This window comes from Nycticebus coucang, chromosome 7 (assembly GCF_027406575.1).
Source record: "Nycticebus coucang isolate mNycCou1 chromosome 7, mNycCou1.pri, whole genome shotgun sequence".
Taxonomy (NCBI): Eukaryota; Metazoa; Chordata; class Mammalia; order Primates; family Lorisidae; genus Nycticebus; species Nycticebus coucang.
In genome coordinates, this window is record NC_069786.1 from 93,034,236 (window position 1) to 93,060,917 (window position 26,682).

A 26,682-nucleotide genomic window follows, 5' to 3' on the forward strand; every position below is an offset into this window, starting at 1 on the left:
TTGTTTTTATTTCTAAGAATTGTATTGGCTATCTGGTTTTTTTTTTTCTGGTTCCTGATGAAATAAAGTACTATTTTTTTCAAGTTCTTCTAAGTATAATGTTGGTGCTTTGATGGGGATTGCATTAAGACTTGCAGATTGCTTTGGGTAGTATGGACATTTTAACAATGTTGATTCTTCCCAGCCATGAGCATGGTATGTTCTTCCATTTGTTAATGTCTTTTGCTCTTTCTTTTTTCAGGGTTTCATAGTTCTCTCTATAGTGATACTTCACATCCTTTGTTAGATACACACCCAGGTATTTCATCTTCTTTAGAGCTACTGTAAAAGGTATAAGTCTTTGATTTTATTCTCAGCTCGACTGTTATTAGTATATATGAAAGCTATGGATTTGTGGGCATTGCTTTTGTATCCCAAGATGCTAATATATTCCTTGATCACTTCTTTTTTTTTTCCTTGATCACTTCTAAGAGCTTTTTAGTTGAGTCCCTGGGGTTTTCTAGGTATAAGAACATGTCATCCACAAAGAGCGAGCGTTTGACCTCTTCTGTCCACATTTGAATATCCTTAATCTCCTTCTCTTGCCTGATTGCAGTGGCTAGGACTTCTAGCCCTGTGTTGAATAGCAGTATTGACAGTGGGCATCTTTGTCTAATTCCAGTTCTGAGTGGAAATGCTCTCAGTTTTACTCCATTCAACATGATACTGGCTGTGGGTTTGTTGTAGATGGCCTCTGTCAGTTTAAGAAATGTCCCACATAAGTCCATTTTCTTAAGTGTTCTTGTCAAAAAAATGATGCCGGATATTGTCTAAAGCCTTTTCTGCATCAATTGAGAGAATCATATGATCTTTGTTATTTATTTTATTTATGTGTGAATTAAATTTATGGATTTATGTATGTTGAACCATCCTGGGATAAAGCCTACTTGATCATGATGTATAATTTTTTTAATGTGTCACTGTATTCTGTATGCTATGATCTTATTGAATATTTTTGCTTCGATATTCATTAATGATATTGACTTATAGTTTTCCTTTTTTTGGGGGTCCTTTCCTGATTTTGGAGTCAGGGTGATTCAAAGAACATGTTGGGGAGGATTCCTCCCTTTTCTATGTTTTGGAAAAGGTTATGCAATCTTTGAAGAATTCACAGAATTTTGTGGCCAAAAAGTCTGTCACAACTACTCAACTCTGCTCTTGCAGCTCAAAAGGAGAAATAGACAACATGCAAATGAAGAAATGGGCTGTCTTCCAATAAAACTTTATTTACAAAATCAGTCAGTAGCTATCTGCCTGTGAGCTACAGTTTGCCAACCTCTGACCCATAGCAACAATTCTGTAATTAATCATATTCTAATATAAGGCATTAGTAAAATTAATGTTTACTGTTAATGCTTAAACTTTTAAGGTATTATTTAAATATGTATGTCTTATTACTCAGAAATAAAAACAAAACAGGAGGAATCACACTACCAGACCTCAGACTCTACTACAAATCGATAGTGATCAAAACAGCATGGTACTGGCACAAGAACAGAGAAGTAGATATCTGGAACAGAATAGAGAACCAAGAGATGAATCCAGCTACTTACCGCTATTTGATCTTTGACAAGCCAATTAAAAACATTCAGTGGGGAAAAGATTCCCTATTTAACAAATGGTGCTGGGTGAACTGGCTGGCAACCTGCAGAAGACTGAAATTGGACCCACACCTTTCACCATTAACTAAGATAGACTCTCATTGGATTAAAGATTTAAACTTAAGACATGAAACTATAAAAATACTAGAGGAGAGTGCAGGGAAAACCCTTGAAGAAATTGGTCTGGGCCAGTATTTTATGAGGAGGACCCCCCCGGGCAATTGAAGCAGCTTCAAAAATACACTACTGGGACTTGATCAAACTAAAAAGCTTCTGCACAGCCAAGAACACAGTAAGTAAAGCAAACAAACAGCCCTCAGAATGGGAGAAGATATTTGCAGGGTATATCTCTGACAAAGGTTTAATAACCAGAATCCACAGAGAACTCAAACGCATCAGCAAGAAAAAAACAAGGAATCCCATAGCAGGCTGGCCAAGGGACTTGAAGAGAAACTTCTCTGAAGAAGACAGGTGTATGGCCTTCAGACATATGAAAAAATGCTCATCATCTTTAATCATCAGAGAAATGCAAATCAAAACTACTTTGAGATATCATCTAACTCCAGTGAGACTAGCCTATATCACAAAATCTCAAGACCAGAGACGTTGGCGTGGATATGGAGAAAAGGGAACACATCTGCACTGCTGGTGGGAATGCAAATTAATACATTCCTTTTGGAAAGAGATACAGAGAAACTCAGAGATCTAAAAATAGATCTGCCATTCAATCCTGTAATTCCTCTGCTGGGCATATACCCAGAAGACCAAAAATCACAACATAACAAAGATATTTGTACCAGAATCTTTATTGCAGCCCAATTCATAATTGCTAAGTCATGGAAAAAGCCCAAGTGCCCATCGATCCACGAATGGATTAATAAATTGTGGTATATGTACACCATGGAATATTATGAAGCCTTAAAGAAAGATGGAGACTTTACCTCTTTCATGTTTACATGGATGGAGCTGGAACATATTCTTCTTAGTAAAGTATCTCAAGAATGGAAGAAAAAGTACCCAATGTACTCAGCCCTACTATGAAACTAATTTGGGGCTCTCACATGAAAGCTATAACCCAGTTACAACCTAACAATAGGGGGAAGTGGGAAAGGGCGGGGAGGGAGGGGGGTGGTGGGTAGAGAGAGGGGGATCGGTGGGATCATACCTGTGGTGCATCTTACAGGGGTATTTGCAAAACTTGGTAAATGTAGAATGTAAATGTTTTGGCACAGTAACTGAGATAATGCCAGGAAGGCTATGTTAACCATTGTGGTGAAAATGTGTCAAATGGTCTGTGAAGCGAATGTGTGATACCCCATGATCATATCAATGTATACAGTTATGATTTAATAAAAATAAATAAATAAATAAATATGTATGTCTTATCTCTTATGCCTACACCAAAAGGTCACTGAAGGAAGGGACCATCTTAAAGGGAGATGCTTAATGCCTTACATAAAGCAAAAGGGGCTGAAGTTGATACTTTATAAAATTTCTTTGGCAGCATCCTCTGTTAAACTATTCTTACAAATAGAAAAACTGCTTTTTAAAAACATTTTATAGTATTTCATAAGCAAAATTTGCCTAAGATCTTAAGTAATGTAACAGCAATGCAAGAAACAGCATACTTAATTAGCAAATAGTTTCAAGTATAGGCATTAACTTTTAGTACAAAAAAGGTATCTTTACTGGGACACCTATTCAAACTACAAAGCAAAGAGTAATATCAATTTACCTATGGATTTCTTCACACTAAGAAGATAATCTTCTCTCATTTCATCAGATAATACCATTATGCTGTCAGTGAGGACTTTCAGATGCTGTGGAACTAAATCCAATACGTGTTCTAGCCAAGAATCTTCCATTGGCGCTACATGGTCTGTATCAATTCCATGGTGAATATAATAGTAATACCTCTACCAAAAAGAGACAGGTAAAATGTAGATGGGTTTAGTACTATAACAAAAAAAATTATGTTTATCAAAAATAAAACTGGGCAAAATTCAAGTTTTAGGAGAATAAAGTATTTATAAACCATAAAAACATACTTTATGTAATTCACGAAGGCATTATTTATTATCTCAAATTCAAGAACATACATATTTCATAAAAATTAAAGCTCTTCTCAAAGTTAATAACAATACTGGAAAACATTAAGCTTTATTATCAAATATGTAATGTGCTTAACAGAATCTGTTTTATAAATTTTTGAAAATGTGTTACATTGTTTTTTGTTTTTTCATAATTGATAATCAGCAATAGATCTTAAAAGCTGCAAACAAATAATTATTTCTATACATTAATCCCAGAAAAATTATAAAACGGGATATAGGAAATTTCCAATTGGCCTATTGATATTCCATACTATAATTTTATAGCTACTGGTATGTGTATGCATAAAATATTCATTTTAGAACAAGGTGTTTTTCTATAATACCAGACATTTAACTTCAGTGTGTGTTTCCACATTTCAGAGGTCACTTAGTAAAAAAGAAAATGTAAACATCAAAATACTTTCAAATTAGCATTGTTAAAGTCTTTGATATTTACATTTAAAATTTTTTTATGTATTAGAAATACTCAAAGAACTATTTCTAAAGTATGTTAACATGCCTTATAAAATTCCCATTATATAATTAAGATAATTTCTCTTAATGAAGAAAGGCATGTTCTGTTAATGAAGAAAGGCATGTAAAAACTATCCATGACTCAAGATAGCTTTAACTTGGTAGCAAATAGACGAGATTCTTTAATTGTGGTTTTATGTAGCAAGGGAGATAGTGATTTCCTCCATTAAAACAAAACACCAAATCTATGAACTCCATGATTATTCCTGCATCCACAGTTTCACAAAGGAGGAGCACAGAGTAATCTCAAAGGCATAAAATTATCTTCGAGTATTTCCTTTACTTTCAATTACATCAACAAAAGAAATTAACTTGTTACCAAGATGTCTTTCTCTATTGCAGAAGTCGTCGCTTTTGGAAGTTTGCTTTCATCAATGACATCTGAGTCTAAACCAGCATCTTGTTGCCTAAGAAATTTATAAACACACTATTCAAAAGTATATAAAGGGAAATTAGAACATAAAACAATGGATATAAAAACATTGAAACTGTTTTCTATTAAATCATAAGAAAACATGAATTATTGCACATTTTATAAATAATATGCATATTCGTTTGGTACCATATTCTTCCCCAAATACTTTAACTTTATTCATAGAGAGACAGTTATATTCGAAGTAATTTCCAAGACCTAATCTAGAGGGAACACCCTCCTTGATGGCCTTTACTCATTCTTCCTCATTACTTAAAAATAAAGATTTCTTTTCTTTGAACTTGTAAAGGAGTGTTCTTGCATTATTCCTAAAATACATATAATTATTAATAAGGATTTAAAAAACACTGATAGCACTTTACATTCAGTTTTACAGAAAACACAGACATATTCTTCAAAAGGCAATTTCTCAGATTTCTATAGATACACAATTTAACAACAAGTGACATGGAGGCTATTAAGCTTCTATATATTCATTATTATGTATGGGTTCATATAATACTATAATGTTTATAACTATATTCAATTCAAAACCTACGTCAGTTTCAGTTACCTTTTGTGACCTGTTCTGGGGCTATGCTATACAAAAAGGCATAGTTCACATTTTCAGAAAAAAATTAGTTGTCTGGAGTACCTTTCACCTCTTTATCATTGAATGTATTATGCTCTGGATCCCAACTTCATCTGGGATGAATTCAGGTCAGTAATACTATATAATAAAATCTCCTACCCACTATCCAATGAGGAGAGACTGGAGGTTTATCAAATACCATCTGAGATATCATATCACGGTAGGTACTTAGAATTTGTCCTTCGAATTCAAGAATCCAATGTATTGTGAACTTCGCACATACTTTTTTCAATTATATAGTCAAGAGAAAAGAGCCAAAGCTTTGGGTGATGTCTCTGTTTAATTCAACACATAATAGGTATTCAGCAGACGTTATTAAGTGAAGGAATGTAACCATGATGGAAGATCTTGAAGGTATTTAGTACTTAGAGAAAGGCTGGTTATTCTAATTATAAACAAAGTCTTTTTATTATGTTGTCTTATTATGCTGTTGGTTGTACAGAAACGAGGAACAAATATAGTGGTAATGTATCTGAAAAATCAGGAAATATATGGCTCTATTTAAAAAATACCTTTTTGTAGTTTTCTTATGTTTTAAGTTCCCAAGCCAATAAGATTTGTTGACCAGAATTTTGCAACTTTTTGTTTTACTGATCTTTTTGAGTTTTGTTTTGTTTTGTTTTTAGAATGGTGGAATCTTTAGCCATGAGGTAACTGTAAGGCCTCATGCCATCTATTTGTCTGACACCCACTATAGATAGATTGTGTCTAAGGCCCTGAGTAACTTATTCTCTGCCCCCTGCTGTGCAAAAAGGTGAAGGAATGACCAATACTAGCCCCTCGCTCATTATGCTATTAAAATACCTGCCTTGGGATAGACTCAGCCACCATATTTTGATCACATAACATATACATTAGCAGGATTTCTCACTGCATGTCCATGCCCTGAAATTCGCCTCAAACATAATGATGCTCACTCACCTCATGCATTATTTAATTCACCTCTAGAAAAACCCCTGTCCCCCATCTGTCAGGGAGGTGGATTTAAGACAGCCTGTTCCTCCCGCTGCCCAGTTGACACGTCTTCCACAATCAATCTCATTTCTTCCCCGGCAATCTTCATCATCTCAGTAAATTGGCTTTCTGTGTAATGAGCAACAGAGGGGAATACCCCTCACCCTTTGCAGGTTCATTAACAACTTCACTAATGAATTTTTTTCAAATCTTTTCCATACAAAGGGTGTCTTTAAAGGAAGAAAACCCACCAATACTTCATAAACTCTCTCAGAAAATAGAAGAGATAAAAAACACTTCCCAACTCATTTTATTGGACCAGTAGGAACCTCATATTAAATCCAGACAAAGATATTGCAAGAAAACTGCAGGCTCTTATCATTCATGAATATAGACTCAAAAATCCTTGACAACAACAACCAAAAAGCCCCAGCAAATCCAGGAATGTATCAAAAGGATTAAACACAATAACTAAGTGAGAGGAATGAAAGGTTACTTTAACATGTAGAAAAAAAACAAATGATCGTCTCAATAGACAAAGAGAAAGCATTTGACAGAAATTCAGGACCCATTCATGATAAAACCTCTCAACAAACTAGGGAAAGAAAGAAAACTTCTTAACCTGAAAAAAAGTATCATTTTTTTTTTATTTTCATGCTTATTGATCCCCTGTTGTATTCTTCTTTTTACTTAATTTTAAAATATTTTTAAAATAATAAATCAATGAGATAGTTATATATATTTATGGGACATAAAGTTGTGTTATGATTTATGAATACTATGTGGAATAATTAAATCAGGATGGTAATTAACATATCCATCACCCCAAATATCATATTTTTGTGTAAGAATATCTGAAATTTAAAATTTACCCTCTTAGCAATTCTGAAAGGTGTGGTACTTTTTATTATATTCTCCACACTGTGCAATACATCTCAAAAAAAAATTACTCCTCCTGTCTAATTAAAGTTTTGTACCCTTTGCCCATTGTCTTCCCATTTCCTTCACCACAGTCAGCCTTTGGTAACCACCATTCTATTCCACTCTCGGAGTCTTTCAGTTTGTCTGAGAGTCTGTATAAGTGGGAGCGTGCTATTTTGTCTTTCTCTGTCTGGCTTATTTCACTTAACATGATGTTCTCTAATTATATCCATGCTGTTACAAATGACCAAATTTCTTCTTTTTTTAAGGCTAGACAGTATTCTATTATCTACATATATCACATTTTCTTTATTAAATAATCTGTTGATGGGCATATAGGTTGATTTAATAACTTGGTTATTATGAATAATACTGCAACAGCCTGGGAGTGCAGATATCTCTTAAACATATTAATTCCAAATATTTTGGATAAATACATAAAAGTGGGATTGCTGGGTCATGTGGTAATTGTATTTTTAGTTTTTTGTGGAATCTCCATTTAGTTTTCCATAATGGCTGTACTAACTTCTTCCCACCAACAGTATACAAGTGTTCCCTTTTCTCCATACAGGGTATTTTTAAAACCACCAACTAACAACCCTCAAAAATGTGAAAGAATGAATGCATTTCCCCTTAGACCAGGAATTCAGTTCCCATCAATTCTTTTCAACAATGTACCAAATAATCTTATAAGTGCAAAAAGGTGCTCAGTGCCCGTAGCACAGTGGTTATGGTGCCAGCCACATGCACCAAGGCTGGAGGGTTCAAACCCGGCCTGGGCCAGCTAAACAACAATGACAACTACAACAACAACAACAACAAAAAAAAAATAGCTGGGTACTGTGGCAGACTCCTGTAGTCCCAACTACTCGGGAGGCTGGGGAAAGAGAATAGCTTAAGCCCAAGAGTTTGAGGTTCCTGTAAGCTGTGATGACATGGTACTCTACCAAGGGTGATATAGTGAGACTCTGTCTCAGAAAAAAAATAAAAATTAACCTCAAACCATACCTAACAGAAAAAAATGAAGTTGGAATAGATCATGCACATACATACAAAAGTTAAAACTATTTTAAAAAATCATAGTTCTCCTAGAAGAACACAAAAGAGAAAATCTCTGCAACCTTATATTAGGGAATGATCCTTACCTATGAACCCAAAGAAAAGTTGGAACCTAAAGGAACATTGCTAAGTTGAACTTCATCAAAATTTAAAACTTTTGCTTTTCAAAAAATATACTGACTTAACCATCAACTGTTGCTATGAAAGGACCAAGCTAACTCCATTTTGTTAAAACTAACTCCATTTTGTCTCACAGCCTTCAATGACCCCACGGCCTTCAATTTGCAGCTGCATACCAAAGGTGATAGGCAACTTGCTTCCTCTCCCACCCCAGGCTCCAGTATGTTTGCCCCGAGCTATAACGGCACCCACCCTCGGCCCCAGTAGTAGTAAATCCTTCCCCAGGCTAATCAGCCCAGATCAAACATTGTCCAGTTCCCTAAACCCCTGTCAGCTCCCCCTCCCTTTTTCCTTTCTGTATCCTTAAAACTGCTCTTCCCTTTGTGATAGGGGCTTCTCTGCTCTCCTGCTGCGTCAGGAACAGAGAAGCCAAGCTGCAGCTTGTGAATAAACTACCTCTTGCTTTTGCATCAGAGTTGGTCTTTGGGTGATTTATGAGGGGTACCCTGCAACTTGGGCACAACAGCTACATTGCCTTCAAGTGTATTGAGTCTGGCAGATCTTTGCACTACCTCTTAAGCAGTTTGGATTTCTTGAAGGAAGGAAATGGAATGAACAAAGGAGACAAGATGATAAAGTTGTCATGTTTATAGGCAAATTGCTCTCAGGAATGATTATATGGGTATGGGAAGATGTCAGCAAGATGGCTGACCAAAAGAGCCCAGGCTAGCCTTCTCCACGAAGCAAGTAATTAAGCACATGCCAAATACATCTAGAGAACACTGGAATCCAGGAGGGAAGTGACAGAGAGCCCTGAGGCATAGAAACTCAAGATGGCAGCAGAGAGAGGGAAGTGAGGCAGCCAGCTAGATCTGCCCAGAGCCAGCAAGGACTCCCCACCTAAGAGAAAAGGTAAGTGAAAGATCCCCAGCAGTGCACATTCCCATGGCACATGCCTGTGCTTCTAGCTACAGGAAAGCCTGTTGGGCTCTCAGAGGGAGCTGCCTAGGCCCATGAAACTGCATTGTTCTGGACAGAGCTCTTCTTTGGGTCCCAACCTTGGGACTCAAGGTGCTACAGCATAGCATCATTTTGAGAATGAAGCCAACACAGGACTGCATCCTGCCCTGGGGCTCAAGAGCACCTTCATCTCTACATCCCTGTGCCTTCCCCCCCACCCCAGCATCCCTTTATCAGTCCAGAGGACTGCAGCATGATGGAATTGAATGGACTTAGTGATGCAGCCATATCGCCAGTGCTCAAGTCCATGCAGCACCACACACCCTGGGGAACATGCAGTCTGGCACAACAAGGAGTCTGACTCCAGGGCAAAGGAAACTAGAGCATGCACGCCCTATAGCCAGAGAGCATTCTATAGAGACAAAATGCAGGCCAGCAATTGTGAGGGGTAACCAGGCAGACAGGATTGACTGAAATTGACATGAGGGAGCTTTCATGGATGATGGAATTATTCTAAAGCTGGATTTTGGTGAAGGTTGTACAACTAGAGAGATTTACTAAAATTCACTAAATTTTACATTCAGCATGGATGAATTTAATGGTACATAAATTATCTCTCAATAAAGCTGTTTTATAAAGAAGCCTACCTGCAAAGCTTTGAAAATAAAATGTTGTAAAAAGAAAAAAGAAAAGTGAACAGAGAACAAATACAGATTACAAAGAAAAAATAATGACAAAGTGACAGAAGCTTCTTCTCATCACCAATAGTACATGCCAAAAGATAATGCTTAATATTTCCAATCTTGCCAGGCATGGTGGCTCACGCCTATAAGCCTACCACTCTGGAGGCCAAAGCAGGTGGATTGCTTGAATTCAGCAGTTCCAGACCAGCCTGAGCAAGAGTGAGACACTATCTCTAAAAATAGCCAGGCGGTGGTGGGTGCCTATAGTTTAGCTACTTGGGAGGCTGAGGCAAGAGGCTCACTTGAACCTAAGAGTTTGAGGTTGCTGAGAGCTATGATGTCATGGCACTCTACTCAGGGCAACAAAGTGAGACTCTGTCTCAAAAAAAAAAAAAATATATATATATATATACACACACACATATTTTCCCCTAATCTATTATTTTCCAGATATGCAGGGAAAAAATTACTATTATCATTTAGTCCTTAGCCAGCTTAACCTTTAATTCAAGAATAAAGACAACATTGAGACTTTTACGCACATGACAAATCTAGTTTACTACTTATATTCTTATTGAAAGAACTACTAAGAGATGAACTTCAAGAAAAAAGATAATGAACCCAGAAGTGAGAAGCTCAGACCTAAATTAAGATATTTTAAGGTCCTTGTGTGTTATTCATAGAAAAAACAGATAAAATGAATTTTGAACTTTAAAAAGTATCAAGTGAAGGCTAGTGTTTGTAGCTCAGAGGCTAGGGCACCCACCACATACACTGGGGATGGCAGGTTCGAACCTAGCTCATGCCTGCCAAACAACAATGACAACTACAACCAAAAAATAGCTGGACATTGTTGTGAGTGCCTGTAGTCCCAGCTAGTTGGGAGGCTGAGGCATGAGAATCACTTAAGCCCAAGAGTTTGAGGTTACTGTGAGCCGTGATGTCACAGTACTCTACCAAGGGTGACATAGTGAGACTCTATCTCAAAAAAAAAAAAAAAAAAAAGGAAAGGAAAAATATCTATCTATCTATATAAAGTGAAATGTGCAGTCACAATGAAAGGAAGCAAGGCAGAGAGGAGCTGGTAAACTGCGTCTGCCTGGCTCTCCACGATGCATCCCAGAACTCAGCCCAGGCAAAGCCAGGTCCTATGGACACTGCTGACCATTTTCCTAGGTTCCTTTTCTATGTGAGGAGACTCACACAGCAGATAAGTCACTACATCACCTCGGCAGATGAGATGGGGAAGAAAAACTGCCCAAATCTTCCACCAGGCACCATGGCTCTAGCCAAGACTTCCAGAAATACTGCTTACTCAGCCAACATCAAGTATTAACACTGGCACCTTTACAACTTGACATGTTTAAAAATGGAACACACTTTATAAGGTTAAACTCAATCTCTTTTGATCTTTGTTTTTACTGTGATTGATCCCAATAATCCTTTGAGGAATCCTTAGAGACATACAGAATTCTTATATTCTTAGATCTGAAGGTCCCACGGGCTCTAGCAACAGTAACATGGATGGGTTAGCTTATGGAACTTACATGATGACATTGACAAGCGTACTTCTGAAGTTTTCTCGTTCTTTATATGGAGGTTTGCCCTTTCCTTTGGAAGTAGATGGTCTAGTATGAATGTCTTCAACTTGGTCCAGTAGTTTGTCTTTTTTCCCAAGGTGTTCCATGTATTCAGCTTCAATTAAAAAAATTAAGTCACAAATAATTCATCTAAGAAGTCACCTAAAACATCTAAGAGCTTAGAATAAAATACTAAATCATCTTTCGAGAAAAAATATGTTCTAAAATAATCTTAAGTATAATTTATTTGTTTTTGCTGTCAGAAATTTAAACTACTCTTCTTGTTGGGTGTCATAATAAAAATATATATTCAAGAATATTCAGTTGATTAATTTTATACATAGATAAATATGCTAGCAAACAAAATTTTCAATTTTATTTACACAGAACCCTCTAAAAACGACAAGGCTAAAATTATGATAAAAATAGAATATAATGCTAATTGAGAAAATTTTAATTATGATTTTTTAAAAAACACTAATATTAAATGTAATCAATCTGGTAAGCACTATATTTAATGAGTCGAAGTAATAAAAACATTAAAATGACTAATTTGGAAATAATGTTAATAATTTATCAAGATCTCTTAGAAAAACTCCCTTAGTCTTTGAAGCAGAGACAAATTCTGATTATAATAATAAAAGTTTTATTATAAACATCCCAATTACTAAAATACCCGCTCTTATGCTCTTTACAATGGTCTGAAATAACTAAGAACTGAGATCAATTATTTTCTGAGGGAGAATTTTTCTAAGTGACATAAATGTCATTTCAGTTTCATAATTTCATCACTCTATAAACTAAATGTTATAAGGTGTTTTTCTAAAGAAATTTTCCTTAAATCAAATTTAGAATATTAAAGGTCTTACCATAGGACTGTTCATTTTTAACACTAAATTGTTCTGGAATCTCATTGTCCTGTTTTACATTCAGATGAAATGATGGAGCTGCCCGCTGCCACTGGGGCTTTGAACTTGCCTGAAATATGAAATTTAAGTAGCACTAGTAAACAATAGCAGGAAAAAAAAATTTTGATGAAGTTTATGAGGATTTATAAACACAGACATTTTATCAAACAGATCAGTTTGTGTGAAAAGAAAACAGTCAATACTAGACCTTTTTCAAGCCTGTGAATGGCCAAAGTATGCATCATTTAGGAGACATTTTCAAAAGTCCTGCTGCTGGTTTGCTGTGGGGCGCCTGGTACCTAAAACTAGGTGGTTCATTCCAGAAAGTTTACTTGTCCCCAAATTCAAGCAAGTGTCCTTTAGCCTTCAATTTGAATGCGAGGTGCCCTCTGCTGGTCCTCAGTGCTAATGAGTCCCGCTGCATTTCAGCTCCAAAAGATCTTCCTGTTCTCCTATCTTCAAACTGCCCTAGATTGCTCTGACAACTCACAAATTTATTCCATCATTTAAGGCAAGGGTCACAAATGATTCTACATACACAATCTGGGCAGGTATCACAAAGAGGGAAAAACCTAGCAATGATAGTACGCACTCAGATGTAGTCCTGAGAACAATAGACTGATGGGACTATGGCAGATAAGGGAGCACCTATGTCTTCTAAAAAGGTCCATGACTAATTAGCTCAAGCCAATTATTACAATACCAGGACACAGATGTACTGTTGCTGTACCCTATGACTCTGCAGTAAACCCAGACACAGAGAGTAAAATCTACATATTTTTTAATAGTGACAACTTAGTCTGTTTCTTCTTTTCAAATCCAAAACAACTTGATAGCCCATGTTTGCACTGGCTTCTCCTTCTTCCTAGTTTTACTCTCCCCAACCTGTTCCTTATGCTTCCCAAATAAACATTGTTTTAGGTTCTTCTTGCAAGAAAAACAGCAACAAAATCTTGTGTCAGTGCTCTTCCATCCTTCAGCCTGCCCTCTCATTCTTCAACTCTCATCTTGTTCCATGAAAGTTTTAAGAGTCTGGGAGTGCTCTAAGTGAGGTGTGCAGAAAGGGTGAAAATCAGGCCATCAGCCACAAAAGGGTGAGAGCCACCAGAGTTGGGTCACCCTTGATTTTAACTACATCAATCACCTCTACAGACATGTTCCATAACAGGAATCACTTTAGGTCTTAATTACTGCCGAAGAACTTCTATCCAAGTGCAAACCTTAACACCGCATTCAGATAAAAATCTTTTTTTTTTTTTTTTATCAATAGATCATTTTTTAAATATCCCTCAAAAATACAGTTTCCCTTAAAACACATAAAGCTCAAAGAATGCTAATGAAAAATTACAAGATATAGCCAAATATGAACATAATATCAGGTTTAAATCAGCCACCAAAAGCATTTTAGATGATTATATGTTTCACTGACAGGAAAATATTATTAGACATGTCAGCCACAGATATTCAATAAGTAAATCTTTTTTTCTTTTTAGAGACAGCGTCTCAGTCTGTTGTATCTGGCTAGAGTGCTAAGATATCACCCTAGCTCACAGCAACCTCAAACTTCTAAGTTCAAGCTATCCTCGTGCCTCAGCCTCCAGAGCAGCTTACTACACTCACACCTGCCACATAAGACTAATTTCTTCCATTTTTTAGACAGACTGGGTATCACACTTGCTCAGGCTGGTCTTGAACTTCTGAGCTCAAGCACTCCTCCCACCTCAACCTCTCAGAGTGCTAGGTAGGCATGAGCTACTATGCCTAATCTCAATAAGTAAATTTAAATTTAATTTACATTTCTAAATCTGTATACTAATAAGACACAAAAAACTAAAGGAAATTTTTTTTTCTTCTTTAAAATTTGTTAAATCTTAAAAGAGAAAATAAAATGTCAGATCTTTGGCTTTTAAACTAGAAAATTTAAGATAGGTATTGCAGGGAAAACATGTTATGATATTCTACAGACATGGTATGATAATTTGGCATTATCAATGAATGTATATTTTCAACTAAAATGTGTATTTTGAAACATTCGAGATAATTAATGTTAATTCAAGTTTGTTAAGTGAAAATGTCATTCATTTCCAATTATCAGGAATCTTCTCTGTATAAAGAATACAAATTCAATTTTACAGTTTGCTCTGAACTTTATATTTTAAAAAAAATGCTTTGGATGAACCTTGAAGACTAAATGAAATAACCAGAAATAAAGGGACAAATATTGTATGATGCCACTTTTGTGAGATTCCACTTATATGAGATACATAGAGACAAAAAGTAAAATGGTTTTTTGCCAGGGCACAGGGGTGTCCAACCAGCCTGTGGTCCATATGCTGATTATGTAAGGATATTTTTGCTTATCTGTGGTGGTGGATATCACAAAAATTATGCATGGACCTTTTTTTTTTTTTCTCATCAGCTTTCATTAGTATTTGTGTGTGTGTGTATTTTTTTTTTTTAATTGTTGGGGATTCATTGAGGGTACAATAAGCCAGGTTACACTGATTGCAATTGTTAGGCAAAGTCCCTCTTGCAATCATAATATTTGTGTGTTTAATGTGTGGCCCAAGACAATTCTTCCTCTTCCAATGTGCAGCAGAAAAGAAAAAAAGATTGGACATCCCTCTTTCAAAGGGTACAGAGCTTCAACATGGGAAGATGAAAATGTTCTGGAGCTAGATAGTGGTGATGTTTGTACAACAATGTGAATATGAATATACTAAATACCAATAAACTGTGTACTTAAAAATACTTAAAATGATAAATTATGTTATGTATAAATTATTATCATTTTAAAAATATTTTCATTGAACCTCCTCTTAAATTTAACTTTTAGTAATCACAAGTGTATAACTCACTGGCATTAAACTCCTATAATTACCAGACTTTAAATCCTATCACAATAAAATCTAATGTGTACAGCACTTAGCACTTTACCAACTGAAAATGTCCATTAACTGCCTCTTCCACAGGGCAATGATAATTTATAGTCAGAATAATAAAAAAAAAGATGCCAATATCTCAGAAATCTTTCATAGCACAGCAGAAGTGCAAAAATCCAATAAACATATATAGATAAATTACCAAAGACAGCTGTGGCAAAGCTCTTACTGGTGCCTTGGCTTTTTCTTTGTTTGATGATTTATCCTGCATAAAAAAACATGAAATAAAAACAAAAATTGATTAACTCAATCATATTTTACAGAGTATATACCATAAAGCATATATTATCCAACATATTCAAGATATACTCTATGACTTTTAAAATTTTCAATGTTTGTCTTATATATTTTTTTTTATTTTCACATATACATGTGTTCATTAGGCTTCCACTCTTTGCCTTCACAAAATTAAAAAGGCTTAAACTTTAACAACAATAACAATGATTAAGATAGGGACCAGAAACAAAAACCTCACAAAAAACGAACGAAAACAAATACATTCAGAAAAGAAATCAGACGATTGCTGCAACAAAGTATTAAGCAGTAATAATAATAGTAATGCAAAGAAAGTAACATTCACATTGTCAAGTAAGACTATGTCTACTACAGAATGCTTTGACTCTGAGGTTCAGTATGGAGTCATCAATTAACTACTTATTATTTTTTCCCAAAGTATCAAAGAATAGACAACTAATATTTATAAATAAAGATAAAAGATAATTTCAAAAAATAGATCATGCTGAATCTTATAGACAGAAGAAACAGAAGAAATACTTCAAAATCATTCTACTTAATCTGGATACACCTGATATTAAAATTAGAAAAAAATACATTATTATAAAGGCGAAATTACAAACATAATTCACTTACAAATGAGGATGCAGTATTCTGTACCCTAAACAACATATTAACAAGTTGAAGTAAAAATTAATGTTTAAGAAATGTACTTCAGTCAAAATCAAATCCAATTTATGTGAGAATTAGTCACTATTTTCATTCTTCTTCTTTTTTTCCCTTTCCTTACCCTCACCCCCTCTGTCTTTCTCTGTCTGCTCGCCCCATCCCCCATGCCCCACCATGTCACCAATTGTCATTAATTGTCCTCATATCAAAGTTGAATACAAAGGATGCAAACTTCTCTATTCCTGTGATGCTTCACTAAGGATAAGGTGTTCCACCTCCATCCAGGTTAGAACAAACGCTGCAAAAATCTCCATTTTTTGAAATAGCTGAATAATATTCCATGGTATACATACACCACAGCTTGCCAATCCATTCTTGGGTTGAAGGGCATTTAGGCTGTTTCCACATTTTAGCTATTGTAAATCAGGCTGCAATAAACAGCCTAGTACAAGTATCTTTATAATAAAAGACTTTTTTTCCTTCTGGGTAGATGCCCAGTAATGGGATTGCAGGATCAAATGGGAGGTCTAGGTTGAGTTCTTTGAGGTTTCTCCATACTTCCTTCCAAAAAGGTTGTATTAGTTTGCAGTCCCACCAGCAGTGTAAAAGTGTTCCTTTCTCTCCACATTCATGCCAGCATCTGCAGTTTTGAGGTTTTGTGATATAGGTCATTCTCACTGGGGTTAAATGATATCTCAGGGTGGTTTTAATCTGCATTTCTCTATTAGGGATGATGAGCATTTTTTCATATGTTTGCTGGCCATTTGTCTGTCTTCTTTAGAGAAGGTACTTTTCATCTCTCTTCCCCATTGATATATGGGATTGTTGGTTTTTGCCTTGGGGATTAATTGAAGTTCTATATAGATCCTAGTTACTAAGCTTTTTTCTGATTCAAAATATGCAAATGTCCTTTCACATTGGGTAGGTTGTCTATTTGCTTTGGTTGTTGTCTCCTTGGCTGTACAGAAGCTTTTCGATTTAATTAAATCCCATTTGTTTATTGTTGCTGTTGTTGCTATTGCCATGGCAGTCTTCTTCATAAAGTTTTCTTTCCTCAGGCCTATATCTTCCAGTGTTTTTCCTATTCTTTTTATTTTTTTTTAGGATTTTTATTATTTCATTCCTTAAATTTAAGTCCTTTATCCATCTTGAATCAATTTTTGTGAGTGAAGAAAGGTGCGGGTCTATTTTCAGTCTTTTACCTGTGGATATCCATTTATTGGATCTCCCAGCACCATTTATTGAATAGGAAGTCTTGCCCCCAGTGGATGTTCTTGTTAGGTTTATCGAAGATTATGTGGCTGTAAGTTACTGGTTTCATTTCCTGGTTTTCTGTTCGATTCCAAATGTCTATGTCTCTATTTTTGTGCCAGTACCATGCTGTCTTGACCACTATGGCTTTGTAGTACAGACTAAAATCTAGTATGGTAATACCCCCCACTTTGTTTTTATTACTATGAACTGCCTTAGCTATACGGGGGTTTTTCTGGTTCCATACAAAACGCAGAATCATTTTTTCCAAGACTTGAAAATAGGATGTTGGTATTTTAATAGGGATGGCATTGAATCGGTAGATTGCTCTGGGAAGTATAGACATTTTAACAATGTTGATTCTTCCCCTCCATGAGCATGGTATGTTCTTCCATTTGTTAAAGTCCTCTGCCATTTCCTTTCTTAGGGTTTTGTAATTTTCTTTATAGAGGTCCTTCACATCTTTTGTTAGGTATATTCCTAAGTATTTCATTTTCTTTGGGGCTATGGTAAAGAGAGTTGTGTCTTTAATTAACCTCTCATCTTGGCTGTTGTTGGCATATACAAAAGTAACTGACTTGTGGACATTGATTTTATATCCTGAAACATTACTGTATTTTTTAATGACTTCCAAGAGTCTTGTGGTTGAGTCTTTAGGGTTCTCTAAGTATAAGATTATGTCATCAGCAAAGAGGGAGAGTTTGACCTCCTCTGCTCCCATCTGGATACCCTTTATTTTCTTGTCTTGTCTAACTGTATTGGCTAGAACTTCCAGCATGACATTGAATAGTAGTGGTGACAGAGGACAACCTCGTCTGGTGCCAGTTCTAAGAGGAAAAGCTTTCAGTTTTACTCTATTCAGTAAACTATTAGCTGTGGGTTTGTCATAGATACCTTCAATCAGTTTAAGAAATGTGCCACCTATGCCTATACTCCTCAGTGTTCTAATTAGAAAAGGATCCTGGATTTTATCAAATGCTTTTTCTGCATCTACTGAGAGGATCATATAGTCTTTGGTTTTGGTTCTGTTGATATGGTGAATAACATTTATAGACTTGTGTATATTAAACCAGCCTTGCATTCCTGGGATGAAACCTACTTGATCATGCTGTATGACTTTTTTGATGATAAGCTATAATCTATGAGCTAAGATTTTGTTGAGAATTTTTGCATCTATATTCGTTATTGAAATTGGTCTGAAATTCTCCTTTTCAGTTGGGTCTTTTCCTGGTTTTGGTATCAGAGTGATGTTTGCTTCATAGAATGTGTTAGGGAAGATTTCTTCCTCCTCAATTTTTTGGAATAATTTCTGTAGTATAGGAATAAGCTCTTCTTTGAAGGTTTGATAAAATTGTGGTCTGAAGCCATCCAGACCAGGGCATTTTTTTGTTGGAAGATTTTTTATTGTGTCTTTGATCTCAGTGCTTGAAATTGGTCTGTTCAGGAGATCTATTTCATCTGGGGTAAGTCTAGAGAGAGGGTGTGATTCCAAATTGATCCATTTCCTTCACATTGTCAAATTTCTGGCCATAAAGTTTCTGGTAGTATTCAGAGATAATCTCTTGTATCTCTGTTATTTCCCCTTTGTCATTTCTGATTGAGGTTACTAGATATTTTACTTTTTAATTTCTAGTTAGTCTAGAAAAAAAAAAGAAAAGAAAAAAAAATTTCTAGTTAGTCTAGCCAAAGGTTTATCTATTTTATTTATTTTTTTAAAAAGCCAACTCCTTGTTTCATTAATTTTCTGAATGATTCTTTTGTTTTCAATTTCATTAATCTCTGATTTAATTTTGGTTATTTCTTTTCTTCTGCTGGGTTTAGACTTAGATTGTTCTTCTTTTTCCAGTTCCATCAGATGGCTTCTGAGTTTGTTGATGTGCTCTCTTTCTGTTTTTCGAATGTAGGCATCTAAAGCAGTAAGTTTTCCTCTCAGGACTACTTTTGCTGTATCCCATAGGTTTAGGTAGCTTGTGTCTTCATTGTTGTTATGCTTAGGGAAGTTAATGATTTCCTTTTTTATTTCTTCCTGCACCCAACTGTCATTCAGCATAAGGTTGTTTAAATTCCATGCCTTTGTGTGAGATTGAACATTTTTGTTGGAGTTGAGTTCCACCTTTAGTGCCTTGTGATCTAAGAAGATGCAAGGTAGAATTTCAATGCTATTGATTCTGTTGAGGTTTGTTTTGTGTCCTAGGATATGATCAATATTGGAGAACATTTCATGGGATGATGAGAAGAATGTATATTCTTTATCTTTGGGATGGAGTATTCTATATATGTCTATCAAGCACAGTTGTTCTAGGGTCTCATTTAAATGTCTAATATCTTTGTTTAATTTCTGTTTAGAGGATCTGTCCAGCTCTGAGAGAGAGGTATTAAAGTCCCCTGTTATTATGGTGTTGTAGGATATCATATTGCTCAGACTAAGCAAGGTCTGTTTCAAGAATCTGGGAGCATTTAAATTGGGTGCATAAATATTTAAAATTATAATGTCTTCTTGTTGTAATTTTCCCTTGACCAATATGAAGTGACCATCATTACCTTTTTTGACTTTGGTTGCTTTAAATCCACACATATCTGAAAATAAGATTGCGACCCCTCTTTTCTTCTGAATTCTGTTTGCCTGAAAAATTGACTGCCAACCCTTAACTCTGAGTTTTAATTTGTCTTTTGATGTAAGGTGTGTTTCCTGCAGACAGAAAATAGATGGCTTGTGTTTTTTAATCCAATCAGCCAATCTATGCCTCTTCATTGGGGAATTCAAGCCATTGACATTTATTGAGATAATTGATAAGTGTGGTAGTGATCTATTAGCTGATTTTGTGAAAGTCCATTGCTTAGTTTTGTCTTTTGCATCATTGTGGAAACGAGGTTCTGTCCTTTAATTTCTGGATGTTTACTTTGCTGAAGGTCCATTGTGGTGGTCAGTGTGTAGAACAGGTTGAAGTATTTCCTGTAAAGCTGGTCTTGTTGTGGGAAATTTCCTCAATGTTTGTATGTCAATAAAATATTTGATTTCTCTGTCAATTTTAAAGCTTAACTTAGAGGGATATAGAATTCTGGGCTGGAAATTGTTCTGTTTAAGGAAATTAAAGATAGATGACCATTGTCTTCTGACCTGAAAAGTTTCGTTAGAGAAGTCTGAGGTCACCCTGATAGTTTTTCCCCTGCAGGTCAGTTGACACTTACGCCTGGCAGCTTACAAAATCTTTTCTTTTTCCTGACTTTAGATAGTTTCATCACAATGTACCTTGGAGAAGCCCTATTTGAGGTGAAGCGACCAGGAGACAGATATCCCTCTGAAAGGAGTATGTCAAAATCTTTGGTAATATTTGGGAAGTTTTCATTTATAATATTCTCTAGAATGGCTTCCATTCCTCTGGGGCATTCTTCTTCCCCCTCAGGGATACCTATAACTCCTGTATTTGAACACTTCATAGAGTCCCATAATTCTGCCAGTGAACGTTCTACTTTCTCTCTCTTCTTTTCCGCCTCTTTAACTATCTGAGTAATCTCAAGAGGTTTATCCTCTACCTCTGAGATTCTTTCTTCTGCATGATCTAATCTGTTGTTGATACTTTCTATTGCATCCTTAAGTTCCCTAATTGACTTTTCAGTTCCTTCAGCTCTGCTATATCCTTTCTATATTCTTCGTATCTTTCATCTTTTGATTCTGTTTATGCATTTCCTTTTGGTTATTTTCCACTTTCTCAACAATTTCCTTCATTGTTTTCATCATCTGTATTTTAAAATCCCCTTCTGTCATTTCTAACATTTCTTTATAGGAGGACTCCTCTGCTATAGCTACCTCATGATCCCTAGAAGGGGTTACTCTGGACTAGTATTTCATATTGGCAGGATTTTTCTGCTGATTCTTCTTCTTGAGTGCTTTCTTGTATCCATTTTATTGGCCTAATTTTCCTTTCACTTCTTCTTGCTCTTTAAGTTACTGTGCCTCTGGCCTAAAGATTTAATGAGTCCTTTTGGTATGGGACCAGAAGGATAAGAAGATTGAGGAGCAAGAAGGAAAAAAAGATTTTAAACAGAAAGAAAAAAGAGAAAGAAGAGGGGGTGAATAAAAGGAAATATTGACAGGAAGAAGAAAGGCACCAAAAGAAGGAACCAGGAGTAATATAGGTGTATAGTAGGGTACTATGACCCAACCTTAAAAACTTCCAGCCTCTGGGGGTGCTAGGATGGGTGGTTCCCTCAAGGTCAACAGCTCTTTGCCAACCAGATCAGACACAGTACCCCACCTCCACCAGGTATAGAGGAAAGACAAAAATACTATAAATCAAACCAAAACAAACAAGCAAAAACCCTTATGGGATAAAATTGGAGAAGAAAAAATAAATAAATAATAGGGGCAGAAGCACTGACAAAAATGAAATTTTAATTGTTAAAGAAGGCAAAAAATGGAAGATTATATTTTAACTAGAATAGTGGGGAAAAGGGGAGAAAAAAGAGCAAAAAGGGAAAAAATGTCAAGGAAAAATGTTAAAATTAAGAAGAAAAAAATGAACAAACAAACAAACCAAAAAAAAAAAAAATACCCACAACCAAACAGTAAATATATCTTGCTGAATATTGTCCAGACAACAGGTGATCTTCTGAGGTATTAGATGTTGATGGCAATATTAGTAACAGCTGTTTGAGTTGGAGCCTGGAGGCCTCTGCTTATCTCTCAGACCCTGCAGGCTTCAGAGCCCAAACGTCTCCTCAGCCCACTTAAAAAACACTCCAAACTATAAACCTTGGCCAAGCAGAGCACTTATCACTGGGATCTCTCCTGGCATGGCTGCCCGCTTATCCAGTGCACCAAATCCTGACTCCTATGCCTCTGAGGGCTGAGGCTGTTATTCTACCAAACACTTGGATCTCTACACTTCCCCAGCATCTCAGTCCCTGCCTTTGGGGAGCTCAGGCACTAAATTACTCAGCCAAGATCTCCCAGCCGATCCCCATGCTGCAACACACAGGGGCAGCTCTCCCACAGTAACTGTACGGACTCCCACAGCTCAATGATATTAGCTCCCCTCCTGCTCAGCAGCTCAGTCCGGGGCGCCAGACAATGCCCAAAGTCGTCTGCACACCTGCCCAAGATCTCCTAAGGCAGTTCAATCGAGTGCCCAAGTCCAAAAAACCAAAACAGCCCACAGGTAAAGCTTTTCCTGCTTACAGTCTTGCTGTTGCAATGGTTACAGCTGCGGGCAGCCTCCAAAAGAACAAACGCACCTACCACTTGCCAGTTTTCCGCCGCTTCTGTCCTCCTCGTGGGGTCCAGAAGTCTCTCACTGACTTCCTGTGTCACCAAAGGGAAGCCTCTGGGCAAAACCCAGCAGCCAGAGCTGCCTGGAGTCTTCTCTCCCCACTCTCCCTGCGCCTGGCTGCATAGAAGCTGCTACTCAGCCGCCATCTTAGTTCAATTGTCATGTCTTATGATTTTTTTTTTTAGAGCAAGAAAATAAAGTCATATGCTACCTAGCAATACTTATCAGAAAAGTTTAAAAGGTATGCAAGGCCAGGCCCAGTGGCTCATGGCTTAATCCCAGAATTTTGGGAGGCCAAGGTAGTAGGATTACTCGAAGTCACGAATCTGAGGTGGTAGTGAGCCATGATCAATCATGCACTCTAGCCTGAGCGACCGAATGAAACTCTGCTGTAGGAGAGGAGAGAAGAAGAAGAGAACAGAGGGGAGGGAAGAGAAGGGGAGGGGAGGGGAAGAAAAGAAAGGGGAGAGGATGGGAGGGGAGGGAAGGGGAGGAGAGCAGAGAGCAAAGCATTTTGTCCATCACATCTTCTGGGAATTTATCTGAGCCTAATTAGAACTGAGGACTTACTCAACTTTACTTCTCTTCTCTATCACCAAAATATTTTTCTCCTTGCTGGCAGACCAGAATGGTCTACTTCAAGGGTCCTCAAACTACAGCCCACAGGCCACATGAGGCAGTGTGATTGTATTTGATCCCGTTTTGTTTTTTTACTTCAAAATAAGATATGTGCAGTGTGCATAGGAATTTGTTCATAGTTTTTTTTTTTTTTTAAACTATAGTCCGGCCCTCCAACGGTCTGAGGGACAGTGAACTGGCCCCCTGTTTAAAAAGTTTGAGGACCCCTGGTACTTCCTAGAGTGAAAATGTATTCCAGTAGATGCATCCTCAACTGACCTAAGTAACATTTGTATTTTTTAGCAATAACTTAGAGACAACTGCTGCTATCTCCTTTGTAGTAGGAAATAATTCCATGGTAGAAATTTCATCTAGGTGAAAGGAAACAATGTTGAGAATAACACTTTGATTTTTAAAGCAGATAGTATAAGACATGCTTTTTGCCAGTTGTCAATTTACTGCCTCTCAGCTCCAACTCTGCCTTTTTGTCCTCCTTTGGGATGTATGACAGCACCTTAAACATTTTCCTTTGACAACCAGTATGATATCATCCAAGGTGCCAGGGGACACTGTAAGGTGAAGGGGCATTCTTCGTGGTTCCAGTGCTTTTTATCATTGCTTCTACTACACACTGCCAGCAATTAGCATCACTGTCCATTAGCACTTTTCCAGCCTGTGCTGTGTGGTTGACCCAGAGGCAGACATCCTCCAGCAAGTTTCAACGGCATCCTTATAGGTAGTGTGAGAGTTGTCAGATTCTAAAAGGAGGCATTTGTCTCAAATCTTGAGCCAGGAGCCAGGAAGGGCCATAGAGAGAGGACTCTCATGCACAATTTTTCTGATAATAGAAACTATCACAAGGACATGTAATGACTTACGTAAGAACACTGTCTAAAAAACCCAGTCCAAAACTGCAAGGGCCTAATTGTAACTCATAGATCGTTAAGTGCTACCTACCAACTACTGACACTAACTCACCAATCAGAACTCATCTGCTTTTGTAAGACACTGCCAGTGCCAATGAACTTTCTTTTGAAACAACTTGCATAACCATCTCATTCCCTAATTAAACCCTAACCTTTTCTTCTGTTCTCCCAGACATACTAGAGACCATGTATGTATGTATGTATGTCCTGGACTACAATCCTATTTCTTGTATATTATTCCAAAATAAAAACATTTTACAGGAAAATCATCTTTCTATATTCTTATTAATATTTCAAGGTGACAGCAGCCTTCCACAGTTTCACTTATACCACAGGACTTCTTTTCAAACTTCAAGCATCCCAGCAGGTGATTTTCCCCACCCAGACCTGCAGCACCTCAGCAAATATCTTTGCCATCCAGTGAACCCTAGTCACACTTTTTCCTATGAGGTCTGCTGCTACACTTTAAGGAAGGGATGGATCTTCCAAGTTTGTTCCGTGAGCACTTTCCTTTAGACTTAGAGTGGCTGCTCCTTACATGGGCTATTCCTCTGTTCTTTAGAGCTGTGACGTCCAAAACAGCTATAGCCCCTTATAGCTACTAAGCTCTTGAAGTGTGGCTCCTCTGAAATGAGACACGTTTAAGAGCAAAACATGTACTAGATTTTGAAGTTGGTACAAAACACAAAGAATATAAATTATCTTAACAATAATTTTAAAATTGTATATTATAAAATAAAATTATATTATAAAATTATATAATTTTTAAATTACACATAAATATATAAAATTATACAAAAATAATGCCTTCTTGGAGATACATGGCATTGGAAGGACACAGGTCACCTCACATGGGGCTCCCATGTCCTTCCCAGGGTCTACTCAGAACTTTCCCCTTGGAGCCCCAGAAAGTCCTGCTGTCCTATACCTGGCCCATCAGTTGGCTTTAGGGTGCACATCTCTTCTCTCCCCAGTTTGGGAAGATCAAATTACTCTAATCCAGCAGCATGTTCTCCAATTGGGATGTTACCAGGACAGTTAAAGTCCTTAAAAATAATACTTTTATCTAACTAACTTTGGTGGCCAAATGCCTAAGAGGGTAAGATGAAAATGAAACAGTCTAAAATAAATTGAATACATCATATGAAGGACAAAGAAAATTAATTGAATCACACAAGGTAGTAATAAAACCCTTGTGGGATATTATAGATTTAATAACCCAATGGCTTAGTAATTTTCTACATAAAATGCAGAGATAATAGAAACAATCTGTGAATATTCTTCTTATGCTAATCAGGACTTCAGTTCTTATGGCTGTACGGTATAATTTTGACTATCCAGAAGGCATTTTTTAATATGATGTAGAATTTGTGAGCAATATAAAGTTGCTGATCTAACTTTAGCATCTTTCACAGTAGCAACAAAGAAAATAAAATATCTAGGAATATATTTAACTAAGAAGGTGAAAGACCTCTATAGGGAAAACTATGAAACATTGAGGAAAGAAATCACAGAGGATTTAAACAGATGGAAAAACATATGCTCATGGATTGGCAGAATCAACATTGTTAAAATGGTTATATTACCCAAAGTGATTTGCAGATTCAGTGTCATCCCCATTAAAATACCAATGCCATTTTTTGCAGATCTATAAAAAATAGTTCTGGACTTCATATGAAATGAATAAAGACTCCAAACAGCCAGTGCAATTTTATATAATAAGAATAAATTGGGAGGCATCACTTTACCAGAATTCAAGCTATCCTACAACACTATAGTAATCAAAACAGCATGGTACTGGCACAAAATGGAGACAAGGACCTTTGGATCAAAAGAGAGAACCCCAAAATAAAATAATCCTAATTTTTTTCCCATCTGATTTTTGACAAAGCAAATAAAAACAGACATTGGGGGAAAGAATCCCTATTCAATAAATGGTGCTGGGAAAACTGGATAGCCATATGTAAAAGATTGAAACAGGATCCACACCTCTCATCACTCACAAAAATTAATTCAAGATAGATAAAAGACTTAAAGCTAAGGCACGAAATTATAAGAATTCTAGGAAATAATTTATGAAGAAGACCTCAAAAACAATCACAGCAACAACAAAAATAAACAAATGGGACCCGATCAAAATGAATCTGCACAGTCAAGGACACAATCAATAGAGTAAATAGACAATATTCAAAATGGGAGAAAATATTCACAAGCTATACTCTGATAAAGGGCTAGTAATCAGAATCTACAAAGAAC

At 36.4% G+C, this 26,682-nt stretch overlaps 1 protein-coding gene across 1 annotated transcript in view; it reads right to left on the bottom strand.

The window, feature by feature from the left end:
* The window catches only part of DNAH7 (dynein axonemal heavy chain 7), a 324,659-nt gene that overhangs the window by 281,215 nt on the left and 16,762 nt on the right, over positions 1-26,682 (bottom strand). The window contains exons 3-7 of the mRNA XM_053597477.1: positions 15,601-15,663; positions 12,478-12,586; positions 11,576-11,723; positions 4,587-4,674; positions 3,376-3,556 (exon numbers count right to left, since the gene is read on the bottom strand). Coding sequence (XP_053453452.1) covers positions 3,376-3,556; positions 4,587-4,674; positions 11,576-11,723; positions 12,478-12,586; positions 15,601-15,663 — 589 coding nt within the window. The remainder of the gene's footprint in view (positions 1-3,375; positions 3,557-4,586; positions 4,675-11,575; positions 11,724-12,477; positions 12,587-15,600; positions 15,664-26,682) is intronic.